Source organism: Gallinula chloropus (genome assembly GCF_964237585.1).
Source record: "Gallinula chloropus genome assembly, chromosome: 28".
NCBI classification, from domain to species: Eukaryota; Metazoa; Chordata; class Aves; order Gruiformes; family Rallidae; genus Gallinula; species Gallinula chloropus.
The window spans coordinates 865,654-881,651 of NC_140113.1; the positions used below are offsets into that span (position 1 = coordinate 865,654).

The 15,998-nt window shown below is 59.2% G+C and overlaps 1 protein-coding gene across 1 annotated transcript; it reads right to left on the bottom strand.

Moving 5' to 3' along the window:
• Positions 1–3,240: 3,240 nt before the first annotated feature.
• LOC311201698 (ADP-ribosylhydrolase ARH1-like) lies at positions 3,241–13,337 on the bottom strand (the record flags this gene model as incomplete). The annotated part of the gene is given in 14 exon segments (XM_084276127.1): positions 3,241–3,517; positions 3,519–3,587; positions 4,246–4,429; positions 4,503–4,582; positions 5,451–5,545; positions 5,596–5,729; positions 6,314–6,467; positions 6,469–6,551; positions 6,599–6,693; positions 8,582–8,656; positions 10,574–10,743; positions 11,807–11,827; positions 12,581–12,601; positions 13,194–13,337. Coding segments are annotated over 14 exon segments (1,602 nt in total).
• Between the last annotated feature and the right edge of the window lie 2,661 nt (positions 13,338–15,998).

The following is a 15,998-nucleotide window of genomic DNA, read 5'->3' on the forward strand; positions in this document are numbered from 1 at the left end:
CAGGACTGCATGGTGTGGAAGGATTGAGACAGAGAAGAGGCATCAGGTTGCTGACAAGCAAGACCCGTGGCTGTCCCAAAAGCCAGATCATGACCTGCTGTGTAGGACACCAACACACACACACAGAGCAGAAAGACTGGATTTATTCCATGCCTGTGCGGAGACGGGACCTGGGTGGTAATTCCACAAAGCCAGCACCCAGCACACACAATCTGCCCCATCTTGGTCTTGTGACAGGGTTAGGAAAAGCCACCTAAACAGATGCAAGGATGCTTGTTACCAAAGCGTGCTTCGGGTGAGTCCTTGGGCTCATCTTTAGAGGTGGAGTTGTGAGCAGATCCAGGCAGCGCCCTGAACCCTCAATTAACCGTGTCCAGGTAGCAACCCAAACACATTTCTGTCCTGCCCACCTGCAAAATCTACTTCATAGATTTCAGCATGACAAGCACCAGAGCCTGCAACCAAGAGGTTACAGCAGTGTCAGTGGGAAATACAATCTAGCACAGGGCAAACAAACCTGTCCTGGCCACAGCTTGCACATCCCCACATGGATTCCACCATCACACTATAATCAGTTCTGTCTGCAGCAGGACTATAACATGCAGCTCCTACCAGCTAGGACAAGGCACAGAGGGTCATCTGCTCCTCTGCAACCAAAGAGAGGAGTGCAGGCAGGGTCTGAAGTACAGTAGGGGCTCTGTGGGGCTGTGGGGAGGGTAGAAGTGGAGCAGGAGCTCGGTTCCCTCTGTCTGCACCCAAATTCAGGGGAGAATTGTCTCTCCATTGAATGAAGCTGGTGGGAAAGTGAAGATCTTGACCCCAAAGTCAGCATCGATGAAAGTCATCAGCCCCCACGGGCAGTCCAGACAGACCCAGACTGCTGGGGACCTGGGACAGAGACGGGGGTGGGAGGAGAGGTGCCCAAAGCAGTGCAGCACCCCCAGTATCATCCCTTCAGGTCTCAGGTCCGTATAACCCTTCCTGTTCACAGAGTCCCTGGACACCCCCAGAACCCACCCTGAATTATCTCCTCTACCTCCTCTTCACCTTCACCTCCCAGCAGTCCCTCCCTTCCATGAACCCCTCCCAGCTCAGCACGCAGCATTGAAATGTAAATCTCTGAGGGGTGTTGAGTAGGTTCTTCCATGCCCTTCCACATATCACACTTCTCCCATCTGCTGACATGACAAGTTCTGGATGACCAGTGTTGGGATCCAGGGTCAGCACATCTGCATGGGACAGGAGGAGCCCCACCCCAGGGGGATCAGCGCTGGGGCAGAGATGCAGTCGTCATCCCATCCTGGCTGAAGACTGGCTGAAGTCCTCTGCCTGGTGCCAGCAGGAGCAGCTGCTACTGGAGGAACTGGTGTCACTGGTGAACCAGTGGGACCAGCTGGTGCGGGACCTGGACTGGCGTGGGTGGATGTGAGAGTCCCGAAGGGGAAGATGATGATGGGCGGGGTGTCCGACCCCCTCTGGCCCTCCCTTCCCCTCCCTGCAGGGCGCAGGAGGAGGATGCTCGCCTGGAGCAAGGCCTCAGCCAGCAGCGCCGCAGCTTCACTCGCAGGGAGACCTGTGTCATCACCTGAGGGACCCCCCACGGGACACCCCACCACCACCACCAAAGGCGGGGAGGAAGAGGAGGAAGAAGGAGCAGCAAAACCCTTGCCATCTGACCCCCATCCCCATGCCCCTCTGCGGGAGGAGGTGGGGGGAAATGGGGCAGCCTCCCAACAATCCCCCCAAAAGCCAACATTTCCCACAAAGATTCACGCACCCCACCAACACCCCCTGGGGATTCTCCTCCCCCAGGACCCCCCAACACCAAAAAGCCTTGACCCTACTTCCTACAGGTCCCCCCTTCCTCCCCAGCTGCCCTCCTCCCCTTTACCTCCTCCCCCCCAAGTCCCACCCGGGCCCCCCTTCCTCCCTAGCTGCACCCTCCCCCCTTTACCCCCCCCCCCCAGTAGCCCCCAACAAGCCCCATCCACACATTAAATCTCCTTTATTGCTTCTGGCTGCACTCAGTGACCTCTGGGGGAGGGTTGGGGTGGGAGTCCCGGGGGAAGGGGGTGTCCCCGCCTTTGGTGGTGGGGTGTCCCGTGGGGGGTCCCTCAGGTGATGACACACCAAAGACTCCCCAGTGAGACACACCTCACCTGACACTGAGTTACTCATTCTGGGGTGATCTTTCGATTTTGGCTCTCCAACAAGCTCCTCCAGCTCCCAGCCTGGCACCCTCCAATGTCCAACTGGTCCCTGAGCACAATGTCACGTGCTTTGGATATCCCTGTCATGGGATTGTCATCCTGCCTTGGAGTAATTAAGCCTGGGAACCCATCAGCCATGGGCTGGGAAACCCCAGCATCCAACCTCCAGAGGGGCCCATCACCACTGTGGTGTTTAGCAGTGCTGGGCCACCATCTCTTTGGGATCCCTTGACCCCAAGACCCCTTGGGCACACCACCTTTGGGGTGATTAACCACAGTGGTCCACCCTTCCTTCAGGCCATCACCCTCTGGATGCTGAGCCCTGGGGGCCCAGCACTGTGTGTTTCAAAAGACCTTCAGGCTGTGGTGCCCACTAAGGTGACCACAAGAAGCCACCAGAAGAGTCTTCTACCATCCTGGGTGGCAGCTGCAGGGCTTGTGGGCTCCTTCCTCTCCACCCATCACTGATGATGATGAGCCCACCCTTGGAACACGGGGCCCAAGTTCTGGGCTACCAGGAGAAGAGACTGAGCGACTGTGAGAGCCCAGTGAAGGGCCCCTGAGCTGCCCCATGTCTGGATGCCTCTTGGAGAAGCTGGTCAGCCAGAACTGACCAGCCTAGAGAAGATTTGGCTGCAGGAGGTCTGCCCATGTGACATCTGAGCCATGGCAGTGACAGGACAAGAGATGCAGGACACAAATCTGGACAGACAGTGATTTGGGAAGATGCTTTTTTACTGTGGGGGTGTCCAAGGCTCTTTGGGGAGATTCTGGGGTCTCTAACAGTGGAGGGAAGTAGGACCAGCAGGATGGGGCTACAGTGGTCTCCAGGGCTTCTTTGAGCCCCCTAGCAGACCTTGAAGGGCATTGCTTGCCCCTAGGCTCTCCCAGGGCTGTTTGGGACCCCTTCGGGACCCCTTCAGGACCCCACAAAAGTCCCAGCTTCCCCCGGGGTACAATGGTGTTTCCCTGGGCAGGGGACAGCAGGTGGCACAGGCCAGAGTTGGGGGGGGAAGGCTCAGCATCTCCCCTAGGCCAGCGTGTGGAGGCGGTGGGCAGCATCGCGCAGCCGCCCGCGGTGCTCGAGGCAGCGGTGCAGCCCGGGGGGGACCCGGGCCAGCCCCCAGCGCAGCCCCCAGCACCCTGCGGTGCTGGTCGCCGTCGAGTCGCTGTCCCCTCCATGCAGCACCCCCCTGGCACAGAGGTCCCCCCAGCACCCCTGGGCTGCCAGCAACGCCTCCAGGGCCACCATGGGCGCATCGTGGCTGCCGCACCCTGGCCACCCCTGCAGTGCCCAGCCCAGGTACGGCCGGGGAGGGGAGGGGGGGCGGCGTCGCTGGGCTACCACCCTCCAGAAGGCCCCAGGACTCCAGGTACCTTCAGGGACATAGAGGTCACTGGGAACACTGGGGACCCTGGGAATGCCGGGGGGCAGCAGGGACGTGGGGGTATTGGGAGCAGCAGGGACAGCGGGGGAATGGGGGAACTGGAGTCAGCGGGGATGTAGTGTCACTGGGGTCACTGGGGTCACTGGTGACACCGTAGTGGTGGATGCAGTGGGGACACCGGTCACAGCAGGGAAACCAAGAGCACTGGGGATACTGGGGTGACTGGGGACACTGGGGGCAGAGGGGGTGTTCAGCACTCCTCAGACACGCTTTCAGTGTTGAGGGTGGCAACACTGGAGGGATCCTGGGGATACAGGAGGGATCCTGGGGACACTGGAGGGGTCCTGGGGACACTGGGGACATCCTGGGGGCACCGGGGGCGGCAGGGACACAGTGGGCACTGGCGAACCTGCAGATTGACTGGGCACCAGGGTCGGCAGTGACAGCAGTGACAGTGGGGCAGGGGACACTGGGACATCGAGGCTCTGGCACAGCACAGTGATACCAGTGCGCTGCGCTGCCAGGACTGGGAGAGAGCCTTGTGGAAATGGGTGATGCCAGTGACCTGCTGATCCCCTCCCGGTATCCCCACCACCCCCTCCCAGTGCTCCCAGTGACCCCAGCGAACCCTCTCAGTGCCCCCTCACCGGTGCCAGGCATCCCTGAAGAAGGGCCAGGCCTCAGCATTGTCCCCCACAGCCACCCCAGCACTTTTCACGTAGTCCCATGCCAGGGGCAGGACCCGCATCAGCTCAGCCCCCCAGTGCTCCGGGGACTCCCCCCAAGCCCCCAGCGCCCCAAAAAGGGCCACTGCCAGTGCCCCGAGGTACCCTATGTGGATGGGGCTTTCAGAGGGGCTCCAGTGTCTCCCCCCCTCCCCTGCCCCCTCCTGCCTGGCACCCACCAGTGGGGTGGTGGTGGGTCATGCGCCCACTCTCGATGCTCACCCGGATCAGCGCCGGCAGCTCCCGGGCGTGCGGGTACCTACACCAGCACCACCCTGTCCCCCCGGGCCGGGACCCCCGTCCCGATGCTGCCCCCCCACTTGGCCCTGATGTTCTGTTCCCCCATTTGCCCCTCCCCCCTTCCCCCATGGCCCATCCCCCACACTCCTGTATGCCCCGTCCCCCCCATGTCCCCTACCCCAGACTGACACCCTCATATCCCCACCCCCCAACTCTGACACCCCCATGTCCCCCCTTCCGTGTCCCCATGTCCTCTTGTCCAGCCGCTCACCCCCGTCCCCGTGACCGCCTGTAACCCCCCCCAGCCCTTCCAACCCTGACCCCTGTCCCCGCTGTGAAACCTCCCCAAGCCCTGACAGCCCCCCTCTCCCCGATCCCCATATGCCCTCATGTCCCCACCCAGACCCTCCCTGAACCCTTTGTGCTCCCCATGTCGCCCCCCTAGCTCTGACCCCACCCAACCCCCTGTGCCCACCCATGTCCCCGCCCCTAACCCTCCCCAAAAATCCCTGTACCCCCATGTCCCCGCCCAGACCCTCATGTCCCCACCCCCAGCCCTGACCCCTCCCCAAAACCCCTGTACCCCCATGTCCCCCCCATCCCTGACCCCTCTCCGAACCCCCTGTACCCCCATGTCCCCCCCGAGAGCCTCCCCAACCCTTTGTGCCCCCCCATGTCCCCACCCTCAGCTCTGACCCCGCCCCAAGCCCCCTGTGCCCACCCATGTCCCTGCCCCATCCCTGAACCCCCCATCCCCGAACCCCCCATCCCCCTGTCCCCCCATGTCCCTGCCCCACTCCTGATGGCCTCCCACCTTCCTGTAACCCCCTCCACGTCCCCGCCCCCAGCCCTGAACCTTCCCCAACCCCTGTGCCCCCCTGCCCCACCTGAGGCCTATGGCCAGGCTCCGCATGGCGGCCCCGCACCCGCTGCCCGTGGGGTTGAAGGGGATGCGGTACCCCGCCGGCTCCCCAGGCCGCAGCTGCGAGGGGGAGGTTGGGGAGAAGGGTTGGGGCCATGAGACCCCCTGACCTGACCCCCCCCGGCCCCTCCCGGCCCCCACTCACCCAGGATACTGGTGGGGCCCGGCTTGTGGCCCTCCATGTCGCTCATGGCGGCCACGTAGCGCTGAGCCAGCTCCTGCAGCAGAGCTTCCCCCTCCAGCCCTGGGGGCACAGCGTGAGGCCCCTCTGGGCGGGGGCACCCACAGCCCTCCCCCGGACCCCTCAAATGCAGGGAAATGTGGGCACACCCCCCACTGATTCCCCCCCACCTCCCCCACTGACCCCCCAAAGCTTTGGGGTACAATAGAACCCACTCCCAGGAAAGGGGAGATGGGGAACACGCCCCGTGGGGTTTTGGGGGGACATTCAGAGACTCTCTGGAGCCCCCACCCCTCAGGGGGTGGTTGGGGGCACCTAAAAGCCCCCCCCAGTTTGGGTCAGGGTGATAATGGTGACCTGCCCCCCCCCCATTCAGAAATCCCCCAAAGAAATAAGGTCCCCCCAAGATCTCCATGTACAGCAGGGAATCCACCCACACCCCTCCCTCCCATCCCTGGGGTACATTGGGGACCCTCCCCTGCATCTGTGGGGGGCTATGGAGAGATCCCCCCCAAAAACATCCCCCCCAAGCTCTGAGGAACCCCCAGACCCCCCTGTACAGCCTCCCCCACACCTCCCCCATCCCTGGGGTACAATGGGGAACCCCCCCCCCCCCCCTCACCTGAGGGGTGCAGTGGGGGCACAACCTGTGGCCAGGCCCTCGGCAGTCGCAAGGTGCAGGACGGTGTCATCGCTGATGGGCCACTGGGGGGGCTCGAGGGTGATGGCCCCCAGCCCTCCCAGTTCAACCAGTTCGGCGTGGATCTGGGCTCTGGAGGTGCAGTACTCCCAGAGACCCCCCCCGGTAGCCCAGCGCGTCCCCCACCCCACTCAGCACCATGGCGGCTTCATAGGCTTCCACCGAAGGGATGCTTCGGTGAGGGGCTTCAGGGGGGGCTCAGATGTGGGGGGACACCAGGGCCCACCCCCACCCTCCTCCCCGGGACACTCATGTCTCCTCCATGGCGGGACTGGGTGCCCCTCGGGGTTCAGGCACAGGGCCAGCGCCAGGAGGGTGAGGGTGTCCCTGGGAGTGGGGAGATACAGGGGGGGTCCCCATAGCATTGGGGGTGGGAGGGGAGGGATCCCAGGAGGGGTGGTGGGAAGGGAAGAAGTCCCCAAACTGAACTGAGAGGGGGCAGGGGGTCTTGGTGGGGGGACCCAGAAGGACGAGGAGAGGGTGGCAGAAAGCAAAGGGCGGGGGTACCCCAAGGAGCCCCCGAATTGGAGGGGGAGGAGGGGGGCTGGGGTTGGTCTCAGCAAGCCCTGGAGGGGGTGGGGGAGCAGAACGAAGGTTCATCCCCACAGAGAAATGTCCCAGATTTATTCCCCTGGGCGACGTTTTTGGGTGAGACCCCCCCACACCCCAATCCACCCCTCCCATCCCTCCTGGATTGGGCCCCGCTCCCACCCAATTAAGGGCTTTGGTTAATTAATAAAGTGGCTCATGGCAGCGAGAGGGTCGGTCTGTGGGTCACATCCAGGGTGGGGCTGGACACCCCCAACCCTGTCCCTGCTGACCCCCAGAGATCCTCCCTGCCCCCCCCAGGACCCCCCAAAGGTCCCAGCTCCCCCAGGTACAATGGGGGACAGGAGGTGGCACAGGCCAGAGTGGGGGGCTCAGCATCCCCCCCCCAGGCCAGCACAGGGGGGACACATGCCAGCCCCCCCAGCCCCCCCAGCGCTGGTCCCCGTCCAGTCGCTGTCCCCGCCGTGTGGCACCCCCATGGCACAGAGGCCCCCCCAGCATCCCCCGGCTGCCAGCAGCCTCCAGGGCCACCATGGGCCAGCATGGCCGGGGAGGGGGAGGGAAGGGGGGGCAGCGTCGCTGAGCCCCCAACCCCCAGAAGGCCCCGGGACTCCAGGGACCGGCAGGTGAGGGACCCTCTGGGCCACCCAGACCCCCGGGGGTACCCACACCCCTCCCTATAGGGTGTCTATAGGGTGCCCGCAGGGGATCTATAGGGTGTCTAGAGGGTGCCCGCAGGGGATGTATAGGGTGCCTGTATTGTGCCCATTGGGTGTCTATAGGGTTCCCATAAGGTTTCTATAGGGTGTCAATAGGGTATATCTATAGGGTGCCTACAGGGTATCTGTAGGGTGTCTATAGGTGCCTGTATTGTGCTCATTGGGTGTCTATAGGGATCCCATAAGGTTCCTATAGGGTGTCCATAGGGTATGTATAGGGTCCACAGGGGATCTCTAGGGTGCCAGCAGGGCATCTATAGGGTGTCTATAGGGTGCTTGCAGGGGATCTATGGGGTGCCTATACTGTGCCCATTTTGATGCCTGGTGCCCCCTGACTCCCCGCCCATCCCATGCAGACACAGAAAGGTTCTCAAGAAATGGCTTTTAATGAAAAATTGGAACAAAACAGTAATCAAAGGTACTAACTACAGAATTAACACCCTTCTTCCCTCCCTTCCCTCCCTTCCTCCCTCTTCCCTCCCTTCTTTCCCTCCCTCACTCCCTCCCTTTCCTCCCTCCCTCCCATCCTCCCTCTCTCTCACCCTCTCTGTCTCCCTTCCTCTCATTTCCCCCCCATCCCTGCAACAGGACGAAGTGAGATGGTAGAGCCTGGGAGGGTGTCGTCTTCCATGGGGACATCTGTGTCCACAGAGATGTCACAGACTGTGACAGTGTGCACATCCATAGGGACAGGACAGGTGTCCCAGCCTGAGACACTGTCCACATCCATGGGGACCGGACTGTCTGTGTCTCCACTGGAGAGGATGGACTGTGTGCAGACAGGGAGCGGGTGGTCCTGGGGAAGCGATGCTGCTGTCCCCTGATGGCTGTAGGGCAGGAACAGTTGTGCTTGTCCCTGGGGGGCTGTTGGTGTAAGCAGGCTGCTGGGTGTCTGCAGCTGTGTGGCCCCTGAAGCACAGTGCCAGCCAGGGGAGCGATGCCGTGACTGATCATTGAGGGGGTTGCCAGAGGCAGACTGGTACTGGAAATGGGGAGCTCTGATCAGCTGCCGCTTGGCAGATCTGCAGGGGGGAGAGGGAGATGTGTCAGGCTGGGGGGCGGAGGGAATCCCTCAGGCACCCGCCGAGCAGGCCCCAAACGTGGACCAACCTCTGGTCTGTCCCAGCTGAGTGGGAGGGTGCAGGGAAGGGCTGCTGCTGCTGCTGCCCTGGCAGTTGGCAGAGGTTGGTGGGTCCTGAAAGAGAGACATGAACACACACTGGTGACCATATCCCCAGCTGGGCCAGGAGTGTGCGCGAGGGCACTGAGAGGGAGCAGGGAGAGGGGCGAGAGGGGCTGTGGAGTTCCCCAGAGTGTGTCCCCGAGCAGCCAGGAGTGGGCTCAGGCCTTCCCTCCAGTGTAGGGGGTTGGGAAGATGGGCGGCATCATGGTGGGGGCAGAGAGACCCCATGAAGTGCACCACAGAGGTGGGAGCGCCATGGTCGCTGGAGGGTCAGCTACAGGATGGTGCCTGGGTGCTTCTGTTTGCGCGTATCCTTGGTAGCAACGGGGCCACTCCCAGAGTCCTTTGCTGCCCCCAACAGCTTTGCCAGCCCTCCATGGGCATGGAAAGGGTTAACAAAAAGCTTACAGGAAGAGTTACCCTCCATGGCTTCATGTCCAAGTGGAAACCACTCCAAAGTGCTGCCCCTCCAAGGTTCATCCTGCCACCCGTCCTATTGAATATTTGTACCCGTGACATGCACAGTGGGATCGAGTGCACCCTCAGCAAGGTGTGGCTGACACTGAGCTGTGTGGTGACTTTATACACTTGACAGAAGGGATGGTGTCCAGAGGAAAACTTGGCACATGTGTTTTTGTGTGCCTTTTGGAAGCTTTCCCTATACTGATGAAGAAAACATCAGCTGGCTCAAGGCCGGAGTCTCAGAATCACAGAATCACACGATTGCGAAAGACCACCAAAGACCACCAAAGACCACCAAAAGGATAGTGATGGACTCCAGGCTGGGCAGAAGCTTTTCTGGGTGATTTCTGACCAGAGAAATGTGAGCCCTCATCACCTTAAAAACACATTTCCCACTTGTCTAATTGCCTAGTGATGGTGAAAGGCTGTTCTAAACAGTCAAGAGGGAAAGGTCAGGTTGTGCCCTCTCCCTGGGGATAAGGGCTAGCTGGGGTCGGGAGGGGATCTCCTGACCCAGATCCAGCAGAGGAGCTTCCCTGTCTGGGAGAGCTGCCACTGCCACAACACAGCTGGTGATCTTTCCCTGCAGACATCTCATCCATGGGAGCTGGTTGACTTCAGGGCAATTTTCAAAGTGTCATTTGGTCAAATGTTGCCCCTGTTGTGGGGGTGACATGGCCATAGTGGGGAATATGCAGTTCCAGCTTAAAAATAACATTCCTGTGGAGACCTTCATCTTAGGTTCATTTTTTACACAGAGTTATGGAAAAGGACTCATTTAATCCATTTCTGCATGGAAGTGGGGCTGAATCTCTGTGGAGAGTGACGTGGTGCCATTAATAATACCTAGTGACTTGCTGTGACTATGTGCTCAGGCAGAGGTGGGGTACAGATCTGCTTGTACCTATGGTGGAGAATTGACAAAGCAACATAATTAATAACCTGATACATTATTGCCTTCCTGCCAACCCACAACAGGCCAGATAAATGATAATTACTGGAGAAATTACAGAGAAGCACAGCGTCAGCACTGCTCCAGAAAGCACTATCAGCTTTTCCAGAATTTATTTGGCCATCAGGAGTGATCTGGAAGGGTCTGGTTCTGATGGAACTGTGCTGCTCATCCTCTGAGATGCCTTTCTGTGATGTGCACTGCCTGGCTTGATGCTGGTGCCAGAGCAGGACTGGGTATGGCAGAGGTCCGCTGTGCTTTGTGCATTGGGAAGTGACAATATAGGTGCTTCCGTGGCATTGAGGAGTGCGGGCAGGGTCTGCAGAAGGGCAGGGTCTCTACAGGGCTGTGAGGAGGGAGGGAGTGGGGTGGGCTGTGGCCTCCCTGAGGCACAGCCCGGTGCCCTCTGTCTCCACCCAAAAGAAGGGGCGGATGATCTCTCCATTGAACGGGGCTGGTGGGAAAGTGAAGATCTCGGCCCCACTGTGAGCGTCGATGAAAGTCACCAGCCCCTGCGGGCAGTCCAGACACACCCAGACTCTGCTGGGGACCTGGGACAGGGACAGGGACAGGGGGGTGCAAGGAGAGGTGAGAGACTGAAACTTCCCTTCATAGTGCATCACCGCCCAGATCCCTTCTTTGGGGCTCATGTGTAATTTCCCTCTTCTGTTCAGAGAGTCCCTGGCCACCCCCAGAGCCCACCGTGAATCCCCTGCCACCGCCCCCTTCACCTCCACCTCCCAGCAGTGCCTCCCCTCACTGAACCCCTCCTGGCCCAGCACACAGGCACAATACATAAATCTCTGAGGGGTGTCGGGCAGATCCTGACATTTGCTTTCACATCTCACACTTCTCCCATCCTGGGACAGGACAAGCCAGGGATGAGCCGTGTTGGGATCCAGGGTCACCACGTCTGCAGGGACAGGAGGAGCCAGTGCATCAGGGGCAGAGCTCAGCGCTGGGCAGGTTTCACCCCCTTGGGGACAGCATCTGCCCCATGGGGCAGGACACAGGACATCTCCTTCCTCCAAGAGATCCCATTCTGGGTGTGGTCCCAGCACAGCCATGGCTGAGCTCGGTCCCATGGGAACAGAAACCAGTGAAGCTGCAGACCCAGCATGGAGGTGCACGATGGGGAGACAGCGGCTGGTTGTGGTGCCAGGGGTGAGATGGCTGCTTTTGGCCCCACTGATGGAGCCCATGAGGGGTGGCACAGCCTAGAACACAGTGGAGGAACAGCCCAGTGCCACGCTTGGGGTGTGAGAGTCACGCAACGCTCCCAGAAACAGCCAGTCCCACGCACTGGCCAGCCCAGATGCCCCTTGGACATGAAGAACAGAAGGAGAACCACCCAGATAAGCATCAAACACCCAATTACCTGGAGTGTGGGGCAGCAGAAACTTCCTCCAGACTACAATGAGAAAGGAGAGCTGGTCACATCCCAGAGCCGGTCTAAGCAGTTCTGGGCAGGGCAGAGGGCCCCTCCTCGAGCTGGTCTCTCTGAGCTGCCCACCCTCCCAGGCACATGGCCTTGGCCTTTCCCAGCCCCAGGTATGGAAAAAAGGAAACACTCACCCAGTGCTGCAGCTTGTTCCTCTACAAAGGAAACAGAGATATTTGATCATATAGGACAGATTTTTGTGTCAGAACTGCTCATGAAGAGAAAAAAGAACGTGGGAAAGACTGAATATTGGATTGGGAACTGGGAATTGCCCCCAAATCCCAGGAAAGGCTCCCTACCAGCCTGGCCACATCCCAGAGCCGGTCCAAGCAGCTCTGGGAAGGGCAAAGGGTTCATGCCCGCACTGGTCTGCCCAAGCTGTCCACACTCCCAGGCAAATGGACTTGGCTTCCTCAGCCCCAGGGATGCTGGGATGGAGAGCACGGGCAGGGAGGAAAAGGGCCGATCACCGAGATGCCAGAACAGGACACCACGCCATGCCAGAGAAAAGGAGACACTCAGTGCTGCAGCTTGTTCCTCTGCAAAAGAAACAGAGATGTTTGATCAGATGGGGCAGATTTTCATGTCAGAATTGCTCATGAAGAGAAAAAAGAACGTGGGAAAAGACTGAATTCTTGATTTGGAACGGGGAAATTCCCCCAAATCCCAGGAAAGGCTCCCTACCAGCCAGGCCACATCCCATAGCTGGTGCACAGCAGCTCTGGGAAGGGCAAATGGTCCATCCCCATGCTGGTCTGCCCAAGCTGCCCACCCTCCCAGGCACATGGCCTTGGCCTTTCCCAGCCCCAGGGATGCAGGGATGGGGAGGATGGGCAGGGAGGGAAAGGGCTGAGCACCAAGATCCCAGGACAGGACCCGACGCTGTGCTGGAGCTCTTGGACACTCACCCAGTGCTGCATCTCATTCCTCTGGAAATGAAAATAAAAAGCGGTATTTGATCAGAGGGCAGAGCTTGTCACCCCAGAACTGCCCATGAAGAGTTCGGGCAAACCCCAGATTCCTGAGTGGGGAAAGGAACCCCCCAAAAATCTCCAGGAATGGCTTCCCTCGTGCTGGTCATGTTCCATACTGGTACCAGGAGTTCTTGGGAAGGGAGAGGGTCCATCCCCATGCAGGTCTGCCCGACCTGCCCACACTCCCAGGCACATGGCCTTGGGCTTTCCGAGCCCCAGGGATGCTGGGATGGAGAGCTACAAGGCCACCACCACATCCCCAAGCAGACCCCTCACAGCTCCCACCAAACCCACCCCAACCTGTGCAAGAACCACCCAGTGTTGATGCCCAACGGCCCCAGATCTCCCACCAAAACTCCCAGAACAGCAAGTTCGAGCTGCCCAGCTTCAGCACCTTGAGGCAGCATCTGCACCCCGCAAAGCTGCCAGACACCGTGCCAGCTCTCCTGGGGCACCAAGGGATGAGACACAGGTCTGGAAGGAACACATGGGCCCAGGGACACCACAACCACCCCTGCAAACACCCTACAAGACACAAACCTGCTACCTCCAGGTCCACCATAGCTTCTCCATAAGACATGCCATCAGTCACAGTGCAGACGTACTGACCATCATCTGAAAGTCTCATCCCAGAGATTCGCAAGTCCAGCCTTCCTCTGGCCAGCTCTGTCCTCCCAACATATTCCTCCATCTGCTCCCCAGACACGTCGTCCCCATGTCGGTAGTGGTGCACCGTTTCAGAGACCCTTTGCCGGATCCACCTGATGTCCCAGCTCTGAGCGTCCATGGCTGGGGACAAGTGACACGGCAGCACAACCTCCTGCCCCACGGTGACATGGAGAGCATGGCCTGGTCCCACCACTCTTAAGTCAGCTTGGACATGGAGAAGGACACAGAGACATGGAGATGGCGCCTGTGTTAATTGAGGACATTGTAGGTCAGGGCCAAGCTTGGCATGAGCAGGGCACGCTCCATGCTGCAGGGGTTGCTTTGCCCTCCCATGGTCCAGAGACCCCGGAGAAACTGGAGCAGGAGTGGGAGGACTGGAAGGAGAAGGAGGTTTCCCAGGAGTGGGAACCTGCTCCAGAAAACAACCTCCACCCCAGCCAGCCCCGGTGCAAGCGAGAGCCGTTTGATGGGAGCACTGCAGGACAGTTCTGGAGGGGAACCCAGGGTGTGGGACATACAGTGTAAAGAGCCCAATGGAAAGTCAAGCTATGTGGGGCCCAACGCTGGACTGGGGTCCCCCCGCCCCACCAGAGCTCCCTGCCCCACATCTGCCACCCATAGCAGATGAAACCCCCTGCCAGCCCTGCAGACAACTGGAGGACGCAGAGAGTCAACCAGTACATCAGGAGGTCCCCAGGGCTTGCTGGGAGCCACATCTGTGGCTGTGCTGGACTGTAGGGAGAGGAAGGGAGGTAGAGGAGGGCGATGGGAGGTACAGCCACCCCAGAGGGGCTGGCAAAGTAGGGCTGCCCCTGCCCCCTAAGAGGCACTGAAATCGACAAACCCCCTGCATGAGCACAATGGCTGAAGAAACTAGTGCTCAAGGGCACACACGGCTCCCCAGTGCAGCCCCTGCTCTCACCCACTTCCACTTAACTCAATTTCTGGTAGTTCTGTTACTGACTCTAAATGACAGAAAATATTCTACCCCCTGCAAAAAGAGAAGCCTCTTCTAGGAGACACTATCTTACATAGGAAACACACTTCTCAAAATCACTCATCATTTTATATTTGTGTTTTGGAACTTCTGATTCTGGGCAGTACTTGAGGCCCCACCCCAGGTGCTTTGCTGAAGTTCTTCATCCTCTTACCAAAGCCCAAACTCAATAACTAAACCTGGAAGCAGGAACCAGGCACAAAATAGCAAAGGGCCAGTGTAGTGTACTTCACCTCAGGAGGAATAACTCCCGGCACCAGTACAGGTTAGGAGCTGACCTGCTGGGAAGCAGCGCTGTGGAAGAAGACATGGCAGTCCTGTTGGAACTCAGGCTGACCATGACCAGCAACATGTCCTCAGGGTCAGGGAAGAGAAATGTGTGGGCAGCAGGTTAGAGAGGTTCTCCTGCCCCCCCTGCTCTGCCCTGGGAAGGTCTCATCCAGAATATTGTATGCAGTGCTGGGCTCCCTGGGTCAAGAAAGACAAGGACCTCCTGGAGACTGTGCAAAAAAGGGCTATGGAGAGGGGACTAGAACATCTCTGAGGAACTTGAGACTGTTTAGCCTAGAGAAGACTGAGGTGGTGGTGGATCTTCTCAATGCTGATAAATATTTGAGGGGTGGGTATCATGAGGATGGGGTCAGTCTGTGTTCGGTGGTGCCCAGGGACAGGACAAGAGGCAATGGGCAGAAATTTGAAAGTAGAATCATAGAATGTGTTAGGTTGGAAGGGACCTCTAAAGGACATCTAGTCCAGCCCCCCTGCAGTGAGCAGGGACATCTTCAATAGATCAGGTTGCTCAGAGCCCCATCAAGCCTGATCTTGAATATCTCCAGGGACATATTTATAGGGAATATAAGAAGTTCCACCTAACCACGAGGAGGAACTTCTTTCCTGTGAGGGTGGCAGAGCCCTGGGACAGGATGGCCAGAGAGGCTGTAGAGTCTCCATCTCAAAACTTTCAAAACCTGCCTGGATGTTGTTCTCTACAGCCTGCTCAAGGTGATTCTGCTCTGGCTGGTGGTACTGCATGGTGTGGGCATTGCCCAGACCCAGCCGCTGCCTCCCCATCCTGCTTCTCGATGCCGGGGAAGCAGCCCCACTGTTGCCTGTTCCCATGGGACCGAGCCTGGTTGTGGCTGTTCTGGGCCAGACCCTGGGATAGGATCTCTCAGAGGAAGGAGATGCCCCACCCTAAATTAACCTAGGTGTAATCTCTGTGTCTCTGTGTCTTTATCCAAAGCTGACCTCAGAGTGGTGGGACCAGGCCGCACTCTCTGTGTCACTGTGGGGCAGTATGTCATGCTGCAATGTCACTTGTCCCCCAGTGAGGATATTTGGAGCTGGGACATCAGGTACATCTGGCACAGGGTCTCTGAAATGGTGCACCACTACCAAAATGGGGAGGACATATACAGGGATCAGATGGAGGACTACGTTGGGAGGACAGAGTTGGCCAGAGATGGTCTCACCAACAAACACCTGGACTTGCGAATCTCTGGGTTGAGACTCTCTGATGATGGTCAGTATGTCTGTACCGTGACAGATGGTGCCTCTTATGGAGATGCTACGGTGGGCCTGGAGATGTCAGGTTGGTGTTTGTTGTGGTGTTTCCAGGGGTAGCGGTGGTGTCCCTGGGCTTGTGTGTCCCTCCCAGAACTCTGGCCCATACTTTTTGTGTGACAG